The following is a 16,918-nucleotide window of genomic DNA, read 5'->3' as shown; positions in this document are numbered from 1 at the left end:
ACTGGGGATGTGCCCGCAACCAGGGTACATGCCCTTGACCAGAATCGAACCTGGAACCTTTCAGTCCGCAAGCCAATGCTTTATCCACTGAGCCAAACCAGTTAGGGCGATTCTCAGCTTCTTGCTTTATGCCCAGATTCAACAAATGCCTCCTTGGAAATGTGGTTGTGCTAATCAGGCCACCTCACTATGCTTCCCTGCTCTCTTGATTCTTGGTCTCTCTAGTTCTTTTCCTTCAGTAGTTCTCTAATAGCTTTTTTTTTTTTTTTTTAAGTCCTCACCTGAGAATATTTTTCCATTGATTTTTAGAGAAAGTGGAAAAGAGAGGGAAAGACAGAAATATCGATATAAGAGAAGCACATTGATTGGTTGCTTCCTGCACACACCCGAACCAGGGCCTGGGCCAGAGTGGAGCCTGCAACCAAGATATGTTCCCTTGACCGGAATCAAACCTGGGATGCTTAGGTCTGCAGGCTGACGCTCTATCCACTGAGCCAAACCTGCTAGGGCCCAATAGCTTTAAAAATATTTTTTTAAACTTTTTTTTTTCTGGATTTTAAAGCTGTTCTTTTTTTTCTTTTTTTAAGTTTGCTCTGAAAGAAGTAGAGATTCTTTTTATATTTTTATTGATTGCAGAGAGGAAGGGAGAGGGAGAGAGAGATGGAAACATCAGTGATGAGAGAGAATCATTGATTGGTTGCCTCCTGTACACCCCACACTGGGGATCAAGCCTGCAATCCAGGCATGTGCCCTGACTAGGAATTGAACCATGACCTCCTGATTCATAGCTCGACGCTCAACCACTGAGCCACGCCAGCCCGGCTAAATCTGTTCTTGATGGATGCATTGGTTTAACACAAACTACTACTTCATACCTGGAAGTGATAGTAACATATAGTTTATTGCCACAAATAGTTTATGTTATACTGGTATATTGGTTATCACATCCATTATCCAGTTAACTTCTTTTTAAATTAAATCTTTATTGTTGAGAGTATTATATATATCCCCTTTTTCCCCCCATTGACCCCTTTTAGCCTGCCCCTGCTCCCCACCCCCAACACACACCCCAGGCCTTCACCATCCTATTGTCTGTGTCCATGGATTATGCATACAAATTCTTTGGTTGATCTCTTCCCACCCACCCACCCTCCCCCACCTTCTCTCTGAGATTCTGCACTTTGTTCTATGCTTCTATGTCTCTGGATCTGTTTTGTCTATCAGTTTATTTCATTAGATTCCACATATAAGTGAGATCATGTGATACTTGTCTTTCTCTGACTGGCTTACTTCACTTAGAATAATATTCTCCAGGTCCCTCCATGCTGTTTCAAAGGGTAAAAGATCCTTCTTTTTTACTGCTGCATAGTATTCTGTGGTATAAATGTACCACAGCTTTTTAATCCACTCATCTACTTGGGCTATTTCCAGATCTTAGCTATTGTAAATTGCACTGCTAAGAACATAGGGGTGCATACATTCTTTCTGATTGGTGTTTCAGATTTCTTAGGATATATTCCTAGATGTGGGATCACTGAGTCAAATGTCAGTTCCATATTTCATTTTTTGAGGAAACTCCATACTATTTTCCATAATGGCTGCACCAGTCTGCATTCTCATCAGCAATGTACTAGTCTTCATATCCTCACCAGCACTAGTTATTTGTTGATTTGTTTATGATAGCCATTCTGACAAGTATGAAGTGATACCTCATTGTTGTTTTTATTTGCATCTCTCTGATGATCAGTGACTTTGAGCATTTTTTCATATGTCTCTTGCTCATCTGTATGTCCACTTTGGATAAGTGTCTATTTAGTTCCTTTGCCCATTTTTTAATTGGATCATTTGTCTTCCTTTTGTTAAATTGTATGAGTTCCTTATATATTTTGGATATTAACCCTTTATCAGATGTATCATTGGTAAATATATTCTCCCATACAGTGGGCTCCCTTTTCATTTTGTTGATGGTTTCTTTTGCTGTGCAGAAGCTTTTTATTTTGGTGTAGTGCCATTTACTTATTTTTTCCTTAGTTTCCTTTGCCCTAGGACAGTGGTAGGCAAACTGCGGCTCGCAAGCCACATGCGGCTCGCGAGCCACATGCGGCTCTTTGGCCTCTTGAGTGTGGCCACGAAGTTTCAATCACACTGTACGTGCATGCCCGCACATGGTATTTTGTGGAAGAGCCACACTCAAGAGGCTGCAGTTTGCCAACCACTGCCCTAGGAGATGTATCTGTAAACATATTGCTATGAGAGATATCTGAGATTTTGCTGCCTATGGTTTCTTTTAGGATTTTTATAGTCTCACGACTTACATTTAAGTCCTTTATCCATTTTGAGTTTATTAGTATTCTTGTGTAAGGTGTAAATTGGTGATCTAGTTTCATTTTTTTGCATGTATCTGTCCAATTTTCCCATCACCATTTATTGAAGAGACTGTCTTGACTCCAATGTATGTTCTTGCCTTCTTTGTCAAATATTAATTGAGCATAATGGCTTGGGTTGATTTTTGGGTCTCTGTTCTGCTCCATTGATCTATATGTCTGTTCTTGTGCCAGTACCAGGCTGTTTGATTACAGTGGCTTTGTAGTATAACTTGATATCTGGTATTGTGATTCCCCCAACTTTGTTGTTCTTTTTCAAGATTGCTGGGCTATTCAGGGTCTTTTTTGGGTCTCGAGTATTTGTTCTAGATCTGTGAAATATGCCGTTGGTAGTTTAATAGGGATTGCATTGAATCTATAGATTGTTTTTGATAATAAATGATGTTAATTTTACCAATCCATGAAAGCGGTATATTCTTCCACATGTTAATATTTTCCTCTAGCTCTTTTTTCACTGTCCTGTAGTTTGCCGAGTACAGACTTTTACCTCCTTGGTTAAGTTTATTCCTAAGTGTTTTAATTTTTTTTTCAATGGTAAATGGGGTTGTTTATTTAGGCTCCCTTTCTGAGAATTCATTATTGATGTATAAAAAAGCCATCGATTTTTGGGTGTTAATTTTGTATTCTGCTATATTGCCTAATTCATTTATTAAATCTACTAGTTTTTTGGTAGAGTTTTTAGGATTTTCTATGAACAATATCATCTGCGAATAATGAGAATTTTACTTCCTCCTTTCCAATTTGAATGCCTTTTATTTTTTCTTCTTGTCTGATCATTGTGGCTAGGACTTCCAGTACTATGTTGAATAAGAGTAGTGGAAGCCAACATCCCTGTCTTGTTCCTGTTCTACAGTTAACTTCTTTGACATCAGTTTCTTTAAGTGACTCTTGCTTTTCTGATTGTATTGTGTATAGGAGATCTCTTGCTAATATTTATCAGTGTAGAAGTAAATTGATTCTTACTCAATAGGCCTGGGAGTGAGGATATTTGTTATCAATTCAAAATCAACAGTGACTCTGAAACTATTATGTAAACAAGTGAAAAAATATTTGCTTGTCAAAAGCCCAGATGTGTCCTAGCTAGTTAGGCTCAGTGGCTAGAGCGGCGGCCTGTGAACTGAAGGGTCCTCATCCCCAGTGTGGAGCGTGCAGAAGGTAGCCGATCAGTGATTGTCTCTCATCATTGATGGTCTCTCATCATTGATGTTTCTGTCTCTCTCTCCCTCTCCCTTCCTCTCTGAAATCAATAAAAATATATATATATATTAAAAAAATAAAAAGCCCAGATGTACACTTCCTGGGATATTTGATCTATTCCTGTGGTTATAATGATGATTTAATATGGTTTTATGTTTGGAGCCACTATTTATTCCTTTTTGCTTTCTTAATATCAGCTTATAGTTAACTCTGTTTACATCAAGTGATTTCAGAGTTTAAAGAACTCTCTTTTGTTTTATCTTTAATTTTTAATGTAAAAAGAACAAGAAAGTATGAGGAAAGGTGAGAGATCTCTTCCTTACTTCTCTCCCTCAAAATTACTAGTTTAACTACTTCTCTTCCTCCCCTCTCCTTCCTTTTTACTTTTTGTCTTCTCTCCTGTTGATACATGTTAATTGAAGAAAATATAGAAATTGAAATACATAAAAGGAAGAATATTAAAATTTCTTGTAATCTCATCCCAAGAAGTAATCTTTTGAGCATTTATCATACATATTTTTTTTCTTTATAAAATGGAGCATATTGTTATTATTGGTTCTCAGGCTTGTCTCTACATTAATATCACCAGTAACAATTAAAATATACATATAGATTTTGGGATATATCTCAGACTTAACCAAATCAGAATCTCTAGGGGTGGGGCTAAGATGGTTTGTTAAAAACAAAACAAAACAAAATAAGCAAAAACTCTCCTTAAAAAAATTTAATAACTTTCAGAATTTTTTAAACAAAAAATTGAATATTGCAATATGGTATATAGAAAACTTTAATTTATATAGAAATCTTTCTCTAATGATTCAATTTTAACTTTTTCCTAGCCATTCCACCCTATGGTGAATCTGGATTGTTCTCGGGATTTCCGGCCATTTCTTTGTGCACTCTATGCTCCTATTTGTATGGAATATGGACGTGTCACACTTCCCTGTCGTAGACTGTGCCAGCGGGCTTACAGCGAATGTTCAAAACTTATGGAGATGTTTGGGGTTCCTTGGCCTGAAGATATGGAATGCAGTAGGTGCGAAAATCATATTTGTATGGATCATTACTTATGTTGCAATATATTTAAAAATTACTTGTCTTCTTGTTCATCAGTTTTTAAAAACTTTTTAAGTACATATATATTAGTCTTAATTTAAAAAAATATACATATATATTTTTTTTATTTCAGAGAGGAAGGGAGAGGGAGAGAGATAGAAACATCCGTCATGAGAGCGAATCATTGATTGGCTGCCTCCTGCATGCCCCACACTGGGGATCGAGCCCACAACCTGGGCATGTGTCCTGACTGGGAATCAAACCATGACCTCCTGGTTTATAGGTCAATCACTGAGCCACACCAGCGGGCTGATTATTTCTTTTTAAGGAAAAAAAAAAATTTTAGATGTAATTGAAAATTCCTTCCTTGGTACCTGCCTTGATTTCATTACCTTCTTCCCTCCCCAGAGATGAAGTAATCATGTTAAATTTGTTGTTAATCATTCCTGTGTTTGTTTTTATACTCTTACTACATATATACATATCCATAAGCAACATTAAATTTTTTTACATGTACCTATGTTTATATCTTTAGGTCTGGTTTCATTCCCTTTTGTTGCTATTTAATGGCCAATTGTACTAATATCCTATAGTTATTTAGCTATCTCCTAAGGATGGTCATTTGGGTTATTTTCAGGTTTTTGCTATTATGAACAATGCTACACTGAACATTGTCTCCTTCATGTTTAAAATCAAATTTGTTTATCATCTGACAGTAGTCCTTGGAGGTAGGTAAAAAGCAGGTGGTGTTATTCTCATTTGAGAGATGGAAAATTTAAAAAATAAAACATTAATTTCTTGTAGTCAATTCACTGACATTTTGCTTTCTTATCCACTCTCTCCTCAAATACCTGATTGTGTTTATAGTACCTCAGAAGTTTGTAAATTTTTTGACTGGGCCAGAATCCTGTTTTGTTTCTTGTATCTAACTCTCATATTTAGTGGTCTTTTTATGTTAAAAGTGTATATACACGTATAGAAATCTCATTATGATCTTTATGTCTTTATTTTAATAAGATTAAATCTATTTTATGTCCTCACTATTGCTTGGGATTGCCTAACACTGAAAGCTTAAATCCTGGCAAGCTGGTCTTTCATAACAACTCTTCATTCTTCCACATCTCTCATATTTTTGTTTCTACTGTACCCATCTTCGCTTCATGGACACCCGTAGACTTTTGTGTTTTTTTACTCTCCCAATAGACCCCTTCCTGATCTTAATTATTTCCTTACGTAGCTTAGCTTTGTGGTCCATCACTTGAAATAACACTTTTGCTAGCATTTTTAATTTATTTCTTCCACTATATTTGCTCAGATCCCCAAACTGATTGATTCAACCAATGTTTTATAAATTACCTGTGCTATTATTTAATGATTCAAACCATAGCAATTCTATTTGCTGTTTGTCTTTGGTCAGTAGGGAAATTTGTGCTCATCCCCCTAAGCACCTAAGCTAAATCTATATAATTCATTTCAAATTCATTTCACTTTTATTCTCTATTTAACCCTTATTCCCCTTAACCTCAACCTGTCCTCTCCTGAAAACCAGTTAGGCCATCATGTGTGAACCGTTGTAGCCTGTTACATCTCAAACCAATCCTTTCAATTTTCTTTATTGGATCCTTTACTGCTTTCTGACTATTAAACACTGGTGCTTCTCAGAGTTCTGTTCCTATTCTCTTTGATTCTACATGCTTCCCCCAGATAATATCACCTTACTGGTTTAAACTTTTATTCATATACTGATGACTACTAAATCTAAATCTGTAGCTTTGATTATCTTCCTACCAAATTCAATATCTGCACATCCAAAGCCATTGGAAATGCTGGCCTGAATTTGTCTCAGATAACTCAGTTTCAACATGTTCAAAATTTACTTTATTCCTAGATCATTTTTTTATTGCCTGGAAGTCACCTTCCAACTTTATTGACCTTAACTTTCACATTTAATCAGTTATAAATCCCATCTAACTAATTTCATAGCTGTCACATTCTCACTGCCTTACATGGTTTTAGTTCTGGCTCAACTGGTATCTCTGTTCCCATTTTTGCCCAGCTCTATCTATCTTCTACACTGCTCTTAGTCATCTTTCTAATTTCTTGGGGTAGGGTTATATGAATATATTTATTCAATAATCATTAATTTAACAAATATTAAGTGGATGTGCTCTGTGTGTGGGCACTATTCTATGTTGAAGATGAACAGTAAACAAAACATCTCTGTTCTTATGGAGCTAAAATTCTAGTGGTGGGAGATAAATAGATAATGTCAGATGGTAACAAATGCTGTTAAGAGTAGAGATCAGAGACATAGAAGTATGGAACAGACTGATGAATCTCAGAGGGAAGACACAGTGGTTGGGTGGGTGAGAACAGATTAACCAAAGAACTTATATGCATTATATGCATAACCCATGGATATAGACAATAATGTGGTGGTGAAGGCCTGGGGGTGGGGCACAGGTTGAAGGGGGTAAACGGGTTGGGGGGAAATGGGACATCTGTAATACTTTCAACAGTAAAGATAAATTTAAAAAAAGAATAGAGTTAGGTGATAGTGATACAATACAGGGAAGTATTGTATTTTCTATTTTCTGTGGAGGCATTGGGGAAGGCCTTTTTGATAAGGAGGCATTGGAACAGGGACCTAAGTAAAGTGGGAGAACAAATACAGATATCTAGGAAAGCATAGTCTAGGCAGAAGAAACAGAAGCAAGTTCAGAGGTTCTGAAGTGGAAGAATGCTTGGCATATTCAGAGCACAAAGAGATCAAAGGGGCTGGAGCTAAGTGAGGTAGGGAGAATGGAAAGGTTAAATAGGATCAGAAAAGTACTGGGGGGGTAGTTTTGTAGCTCTAATATGAATTTGAATTTGACTCAGAGTGAGAAGGGAAGTTGTTAGAGGATTTTGAACAGAAGAAATATGATCATGAGCACAGGAGTGGCTGCTGTATGGAAGTGGAGATCAATTGGAAGTTCAGGGAAGAGGCACTGATGTCAAACTGGGGGGCAGCAGTGGAGAAAAAGAGAAGTGGTCAGATTCTGGAATATCACAAAGTAGAATGACAGGATTTGCTGGTAGATTCTGAAGTATCAATGAGAGAGAAGATGACCCCAAAGTTTTTGCCCTAGGCAGCTAGAATGAAATTATCATTTATGGAAATGGAGAAATCTAAGGAGTGGAAATCAAGAGTTTGGTTTTGAGTGAAGGGTGTGTATGTGTTGAATTGGAAGTTAGATATGTACAAATACATCCATAAAAATACTAGTATTACTTTGCATGGTTTTAAATTTTATCAGTGTTACACACACACACACACACACACACACACATTTCTGCAATATGCTTGCTTCTCCAATCTCATCCCTGTCACAAGTCATGCACACCTCATGCTCCTGTAGTACTAAACACACCCTGTTCACATCTGTATGCTTTTGCTTGTATTTCTTGCTAAAATACTGTTTGGCATACTTCCAATACTGGCAAATACTGATTCAAAATTTTATGTTAAGAGACTTACCCTGTGAAGTCTTTTATAACCTCTTCTCCTGAAATAATTAATCCTTCTCTACATCATTTTATACTTTATATAGATTTTGATTGCTTCATGTGTCACACTGCTGTCTTTTTTGTTGTCTTTACCAGTATGTATCTGCTTTTAGACTGAAGGATAGAGATCCTGTTCTTTTGTCTGTTTATGTTAAACCCCTGGCATACTTCAGGATTCCAATAAATGCCTGAATGCAGTAAGTTTCTGTCTTTTGGCTTTATAATTCCAAGCCCTGTGAAGAAAATGGTTTGTATCAAAAAATAAAAGATTATCCATTACAGCATAAGGTTATACATGCATTTGGCAAACAATATAAATGATAGTTCCTTGGAAACTGTTTGATGCATATAAACTAGTAAACATTTAGTTAGTGAGAGTCTGAGGACTTAGCAACTGCTACTGGCAAGAAAATTGAAGATGCAGGAAGTTCATGAGGATGGTACTATTAGTCATGTAAGTATGTCTGCCCTGTTTTCTCTGTCCTGAGGCTATGGCACTTTCTCAAGTCTTTGGATATGGAAAATTGTTAAAATGCAGATTTCTTGGGCCCTAACGAGCGTATATTGTAATATGATTTGTGGTGGTGGGGACCAAGAATTTACATTTTAAAAGAATCTTAAGTTTTCTCATGCACTTTAAAGTTTGAGAATAACTGAAGTAGAGAATGCAATGGATTGGAGAGAAATTAGGGATGGTAGGAAGGAAATAGTTGACATTAGAGACCTTAGAAGGCCTTTAATTAAACAATATGATAAGCAGAGAATGACTGTAAAATGGGGGGAAAACGCTAAAAACTTTAGCTTTCTAATTCCAACCACTGTGAAGAAAATGGCTTGTATCAAAAAATAAAGGATTAATCCACTACAGTATAAGGTTATGCATGCATTTGGCAAACAATATAAGTGATAGTTCCTTGGAAACTATTTGATGCATATAAACTAGTATATTAGCCACTTATAAGGATTTTTAATGTTAATCTAACTCAAAATACCTTGGAACATGCATTTAGGGAATATTTTTAACTTATGTTTAAGTAAGTTCTTATGTGAATATAGGGTAAGTTGAAGACTATACTGTAGTTAGACCTAACTAACTTATAGCTTCTATTCTGTTGGAACTATATACTCACATGTATTTATTTTACCTGTTTTATATATATTTTATATTTTGCAATGCTCTAAACTGTTCTAAATAAATAGTTTATATATACACCTTAAAATTTTTTTTTTATTGATTTCAGAGAAGAAGGGAGAGGGAGAGAGAGAGAGAAACATCAATGATGAGAGAGAGTCATGGATCAGCTGCCCGCTGCACGCCCCACACTGGGGATCGAGCCTGCAACCTGGGCATGTGCTCTAACCAGGAATCAACCAGTAACACTTAACCACTGAGCCATGCTGGCTGGGCATACACCTTTTTTGGATGGCTATGCTTGACTATTTTAAAAAAGAGTACTGTTTTCGTCGTTGTTTTAATCCTGGCCCAAGAATTCTAGAGAGACTGGGAGGGAGAAGGGCGAGAGAGAGAGAAAAACATCGACACAAGAGAGACACATCGATTGGCTGCCTCCTGGTCGAGCCCCTACCGGGGCTAAGGAACTTTCAACCAAGGTATATGCCTTTGACTGGGAATCGAACCCATGAAACCGGCAAGAGTACTGTTTTTAAAGCTAAGACAAAATTAAGTATGAAACATTATCATTTTTGGTCAACTATGGAAAATCTAGTTCTGTGAACCAAACAGAAAATATTACCATTTACTTTATTTCTACTTATTGTAATGTGCTCTAAGTACGTAAGGATAAATAGTAAGGTCACAGGTGGTAATTTTGGAAATCCAAATTGTTAAGTAGCAGTGATTTCCCAATAAGTAAAAATGGTTCTCATCTTGTATTTTATAGGTTCCCAGATTGTGATGAGCCATACCCTCGACTTGTGGATCTGAATTTAGCTGGAGATCCTACTGAAGGAGCCCCAGTGGCAGTGCAGAGGGACTATGGTTTTTGGTGTCCCCGGGAGTTGAAAATTGATCCTGATCTTGGTTATTCTTTTTTGCACGTGCGTGATTGTTCACCTCCTTGTCCAAATATGTACTTTAGGAGAGAAGAACTATCATTTGCTCGATATTTCATAGGATTGATCTCAATCATTTGCCTCTCTGCCACGTTGTTTACTTTTTTAACTTTTTTGATTGATGTCACAAGATTTCGTTATCCTGAAAGACCTATTATATTTTATGCAGTCTGCTACATGATGGTATCATTAATTTTCTTCATTGGGTTTTTGCTTGAGGACCGAGTAGCCTGCAATGCATCTAGCCCTGCACAGTATAAGGCTTCCACAGTGACGCAAGGATCTCATAATAAAGCTTGTACCATGCTTTTTATGGTACTTTATTTTTTTACTATGGCTGGCAGCGTTTGGTGGGTAATTCTTACCATCACATGGTTCTTGGCAGCTGTGCCAAAGTGGGGTAGTGAAGCTATTGAGAAGAAAGCATTGCTGTTTCACGCCAGTGCATGGGGCATCCCTGGAACTCTAACTATCATCCTTTTAGCGATGAATAAAATTGAAGGTGACAATATCAGTGGCGTGTGTTTTGTTGGCCTCTACGATGTTGATGCATTGAGATACTTTGTTCTTGCACCCCTCTGCCTATATGTGGTAGTTGGGGTTTCACTCCTTTTAGCTGGCATTATATCCCTAAACAGAGTTCGAATTGAGATTCCATTAGAAAAGGAGAACCAAGATAAATTGGTGAAGTTTATGATCCGGATTGGTGTTTTCAGCATTCTTTATCTGGTACCACTCTTGGTTGTAATTGGATGCTATTTTTATGAGCAAGCTTACCGTGGCATCTGGGAAACAACATGGATACAAGAACGCTGCAGAGAATATCACATTCCATGTCCATATCAGGTAAGGGAAACCTTGTTCTAAATTTTGTGTGATAGTGAAAAGAAGGCATATTACTATGAAGAGCTAATCTTAGCTGGGGTTTTAAAAAAATTCATGAACCTTCAATTTGTATATAAAGTTTTAAAGCGAAAGATAATGAACAAATATATTGTAATAATGTCATGCATATGTTTCTATAAACATCTTCCTTTTAAAATAAGACTTTTACCACTTTAAGGTATTGGCTTTTAAGCAATTTACATCTGTTATTACAAAATAGTTGTTTGTTGATTTTTTAAAACTCCGCAGGTTTGAGGGGAAGAAGCACTTTACCAACTCTGGTAAAAAGGTACTGTCTTTTTATAGAAATTTTACTGATGTTCAAAATAGGAATTAATTGTTTTAACAGTTTTGCAAAAATAATAGAATGCAGTTGTACAAACCAGTTCATCTCTTAATTGGTCTCAGTTTTCTCTTTTGCATACTGAATATTTTGTGATTTACTTTTTAGTTTAAAGCAGTGGTTCTCAACCTTCCTAATGCCGCGACCCTTTAATACAGTTCCTCATGTTGTGGTGATCCCCAACCATAAAATTATTTTCGTTGCTACTTCATAACTGTAATTTTGCTACTGTTATGAATCATAATGTAAATATCTGATATGCAGGATGTATTTTCATTGTTACAAATTGAACATAATGCATAGTGATTAATCACAAAAACAATATGTAATTATATATGTGTATTCCGATGGTCTTAGGCAACCCCTGTGAAAGGGTCGTTCGACCCCCAAAGGGGTCGTGACCCACAGGTTGAGAACCACTGGTTTAAAGAGATTAGGTAATCATAATAATAGAATCTTAGAATTTTAGATCTTGAAAAAACTTTAGAGATCATTTTCAGGTTCCCTCTATAAAGTTCTTAAGCATCTGTCTCCTTTGAGGCTTAGAAATGTATAGTAGCTTGCTCACGTTCACCTGGGATTTAGGTCCTAGGAGAGAAGTGGAACAAGGAAAGTAATTCAGAGAAGTTGATGCTAAGTATTTATCTCTCTCATCTTAAAACCTTCTCTGGAACTATGCCACTAGCTATTACCCTCTCTTCTTCCTTTTAAGACGAGTTTTCTTGAAAGAGTTGTCTCCTGTTCATCATGTTCCAGGTTTCCTATTCTCGGAAGTACATCAGCCACCTTTTCATCTATCCCAACCCTTATGTTTCTCTAATACCTTTTAAATGTCTTTCTTAAAGTACTTATGTATTTTACTTGTCTATTTCTCCTGCTAGATGGTGAATTCTTTGAAAGCAAGAAATTCTTTTGCTTTCATATTTTTAATGAATATTCTGTAGGTTAGTAGATAATACCATTGAGAATGTGGGTGTATAGATTGAGAAAAAGAGACATAAGAAATGGTAATAGTCCTAGCCAGTTTGGCTCAGTGGATAGAGTGTGGGCCCTTGTACTGAAGGGTCCCAGGTTTGAGTCTGGTCAAGGGTATGTACCTTGGTTTTAGGCTTGATCCTCCGTCTCAGTCAGGACATGTGCAGGAGGCAACCAGTCAACATGTCTCTCTCACATCGATGTTTCTATCTCTCCCACTTCCTTCCACTCTCTAAAAGTCAATGGAAAAATATCCTCGGGTGAGGATTAACAACAACAACAACAAAAAAGGTAATGGTGGTACTGGGAATAAGGAATGTGTGATTAGCACATAGTCAAAGCTCATAAATATTTGATGAATAAAAATGCCAATTCCCCTTTTATTTTGTTGTATAAATAGTCCTATGCAAAATTATATTTTTATTGTATAAATATTAGCTACTGGCTTTTAAAAAATAAACTCAAAATAAAGAGATCAGAAAGAATGAATAATTGAATTGTATTATATTTCTTAGCAGAATTACTTATTAAAAACTCTTAATATGAATTTTCAGTCCTGAAAATAATCTAATTTTGCCCCTAATGAGAGAAAAGGGTGATCGAATTACATCATATGCTTCCCCATATAAGTTATCTAAGATTCCAAACATATATTATCTTAGGGTAATTAAAAAAACAAAGTTTAACTATGAAGAAATGATCTAAAAAATACTAAACCTTGCCCTGGTCAGTATGGCTTAGTGGATAGAGTGCCGATCTGCAGACTGAAGGGTCCCAGGTTCGATTCCAGTCAAAGGCACATGCTCAGGTTGCAGGCTCGATCCCCAGTGGGGGGTCGTGCAGGAGGCACCCAATTAATGATTCTTTCTCATCTATGTTTTTATCTCTCTTGCTCTCCCTTCCTCTCTGAAATCAATAAAAATGTATTTTTTAAAAAAACCACACCTCAAACATGTAAATTAGAGTAGTTGGGATGTTGCTATTTTTAAGACATTCCTAGGATTCTTTTAGCATCTTTAGATACAGCTTAAGCTACACAGATATATCTGTGTGTATGTGTGAGCACATACATTCCTTTGTAGTCATAGGTTAAAAATATTTTTCCAACTTACAGAAATGTTGGATTTCCAACATACTGAAAGGAATAGAGAATGATATAATAACAATAACATAGTTATTAAGCTGTAAACTCTGGAGCAGGAATCCATCTCCTAGGGTTGTTTTTAATATACATGCAGACACTTAGAAAAGTACCTACTATATAAGTGCTCAAATGTTAGCTTTCTTAATCATATTCTTCATTTATTGTTGCTGCCCTTGCTATTTACATACGTACATATATGTAAATAATAGGTTTTTTAAATCATCCAGTACTAAGCTTTAGTAAACCATATTTGCTGTAGACTTTTTAGAGAAATCATATTAGATTTGACTGAAACTTCCTATGTACCTTTCCTCAGTCCTGTTTCTCTTATTCCCTGCCCAGAGTTAACCATCATCCTGAATTTGGAGTGTTATTCCCATGAAAGTCTATACAATTACCAATGTGAATGTAGCTATGAAAAACTTTTGTTTTATACTATATTAGGGGTGGGAGGTGTCTCTCAGCTCGGCCTGCGCCCTCTTGCAGTCTGGGAGCCCTCAGGGGATGTCCCACTGTCTGCCCCCTGGTGATCAATGCATGTCATAGCGACTTGGTTGACCGGTCGACTGTCTGCCCTTTGTGGTCAGTGCATGTCATAGTGAGTGGTTGAGCGACCTTAGCATACCATTAGCATATTACACTTTGATTGGTTGAACGGCCAACCAGATGACCAGACACTTAGCATATGAGGCTTTTGTTATATAGGATAGTATGTAAATATTATACTATATATCTGTTTTTGATATGTATTTGTGTTAATACTGTAGTTCATTTTTCTTAAATGTTTCCTTTTAAAGAAGTTTATGTTAATATTTTAAATATATAGAGGTATAGAAAATAACAAACACCCATGTACTCATAATGTTGAAATTTAATATTATATTTTATCAATGTGGCTGGCTGGCTATTATTAAAGACTAGAGGCCTCTTGCACGAAGAGATTCGTGCAATAGGCCTTCCCTTCTCCTGGCTGCCAGCACAGGTTTTCCTCCGGCACCCGGGACCCAGGCCTTCGCTCCGGCCGGAGCCACCTTCAGTCTTCTGTCTTCGCTGCTCCGGCCAGAGCCGCCTTCAGTCTTCCGTCTTAGCTGCTCCGGCTCGCCTTCAGTCTTCCCTCCGCTGCTTGGAGCCTACGTATGCAAATTAACCACCATCTTTGTTGGCTGTTAATTTGCATATCATGCTGATTAGCCAATGGGAGGCATAGTGAAGGTATGGTCAATTACCATGTTTGTCTATTATTAGATAGGATAGAGTTGATGAACCTCTCTGTTCCCTTTCATATTCCCATTCCCCTTCTCCCTTCCCAGAGGTAACCCTTCTCATAAATGTGATATTTATCATTCTTTCTAATATGTGTATATAGATAGATAGATAGACAGATAGATCGATAGATATTTGTTAAGCCTCACTCAAAGATATTTTTTTCATTGACTTTTAGAGAGTGTGGAAGAGAGGAGGAGAGCAGAGAGAAACATCGATGTGAGAGATTGGTTGCTTCCTGCATGTTCCCGGAATGGGAGCAGGGATCTAGCCTGCAACCAAGGTATATGCCCTTGACCGGAATCGAACCCAGGACCCTTCAGTGCTCAGGCTAATGCTCTAACCACTGAGAAAAAAAAGCTAGGACTCTTCCTAATATTTTTATGTTGTGGCTGAATATGTATCTATAAAACTTGCTGTTTTGCAAGTTTTAAAAATTCATAGGAATGAGGTAAATCTGTAGGTTGCTTTTTCACTCAACTTTGTTTTTAAGAATATAAATGTTGATATGTGTACCACTAATTTGTTCATTTTTAACTCTAGTAGTCTAATGTAGAAATATACTGCAATTTATTCACTCATTGTGAAACTATATTCTGGGCATACAGTTTCCAGTTTTTTTGTTATTACAATCCATTTTGCAATGAATGTTCTTGTAATACCTATCTTCCTTGTACATGAATAAGGATTTCCATGGAATATACACCAAAATGTGAAATTGTTGCATTATAAGACATCTTCAACTCAAGTAGTTGTTTTAATTTTACACTCAGTGCAGTATGAGTTTGATGATGTTGAGCATGTTTTTGTATGTTTATTGGGTTTCTGTTCTGTGATTTGCCTATTTGTAACCTTTGTCCATTGCTCTGTTAGGTATTTGCCTTTTGTTGTTGTTAATAGTTTAAATATTCTTGATATTCTTTGCCATTTATTTTTATTGCAGATATTCCGCTCTGTAGCCTTTCTTTTAACTTGCGTTTTCTTTGCCTTTTGTGTTTAAAAAAATTATTTCCTAGTTCTAAAGTCATAAATGTGGTCTGCTATATTTTTTCTAGCAGTTTTAAAATTTGAATTATTTTTGTTTTGTTTTGTTAATCTTCACCTAAGGATAATTGTCCATGGATTTTTAGAGAGAGTACAAGGGAGGGAGAGAGACAGAGAGAAATAAACATCTATGTGAGAAATTGGTTGCCTCCTACACATGCCCTGAATAGGACGGGGGATTGAGCCTGCAACGAAGGTACATGCCCTTGACCAGAATCGAACCCACCACCCTTCAGTCCACAGACTAACGCTCTATCCACTGAGCCAAACCAGTTACGGCTAAAATTTGAATTTTTGATTCATATCTCTAATCCCTTGAAATGTGTTTTTGTTTGTGTTGTGAGTAAAATGATTTTATTTTTCCATATGAATAAGCAATATGCTTTCTGCACCATTTATCAAATAGCCCTTCTGAATTGTAATGCAACCTCTGTTATATACAAGTTTCATTTTTAGGCTCTTTTGTTTCATTGGTCTTTATAACCTTGTGTCAGTTCCACATTACCCCTACCTTCTTGTTTTTCAAAATTATTGTAGCCATCTTGGCACTTTTCTATATGATTTTCACCAGCAATTTATTCATAAGAAGCACTGTTGGGATTGAACTTGTTTTTTATTTTAAATGAATCTGGGGGAAATTGCCATTTTTGTATACTGAGTTTTCATATATTTTTGTTTATTTATATGTTCATTCATTTCTGGGTACCTTAAGTTTTTGTTGCAATTGTGAATAAGATATTTTCTCTGTTACATTTTAAATTGGTTATTGTTGGTGTACAAGAATGCCATTCATTGATTTTTGTGTATTGATCTTATATTGAGCATCCCTGTGAATTATTTTATTAGTTCTAATTGTGTTTAGATTCTCTTAGATATTCTTTGTAGAAATTCTATTGTTTGCAAATAAGGACAGCTTTGTCTCTTGCTTGCTTTCCAGTTCTTAGGTTTTATTTAAGATTTTTGCATCTACAGTAGTCCCCCAATGTCCACAGGGGATGTGTTCCA

The 16,918-nt window shown here is 36.4% G+C and overlaps 1 protein-coding gene across 4 annotated transcripts in view; it reads left to right on the top strand.

Moving 5' to 3' along the window:
- The window catches only part of FZD3 (frizzled class receptor 3), a 102,092-nt gene that overhangs the window by 25,658 nt on the left and 59,516 nt on the right, over positions 1 to 16,918 (top strand). For all 4 annotated transcript variants that reach the window (XM_070415526.1, XM_070415527.1, XM_070415524.1 and 1 more), the window contains 2 exons: positions 4,421 to 4,617; positions 10,088 to 11,105. In XM_070415526.1, coding sequence (XP_070271627.1) covers positions 4,421 to 4,617; positions 10,088 to 11,105 — 1,215 coding nt within the window. The remainder of the gene's footprint in view (positions 1 to 4,420; positions 4,618 to 10,087; positions 11,106 to 16,918) is intronic.

This window comes from Myotis yumanensis, unplaced genomic scaffold (genome assembly GCF_028538775.1).
Source record: "Myotis yumanensis isolate MYYU_CA2020_CCGP unplaced genomic scaffold, mMyoYum1.0.hap1 SCAF_5, whole genome shotgun sequence".
Taxonomy (NCBI): Eukaryota; Metazoa; Chordata; class Mammalia; order Chiroptera; family Vespertilionidae; genus Myotis; species Myotis yumanensis.
This window is presented reverse-complemented; position numbering and strand designations above follow the sequence as displayed.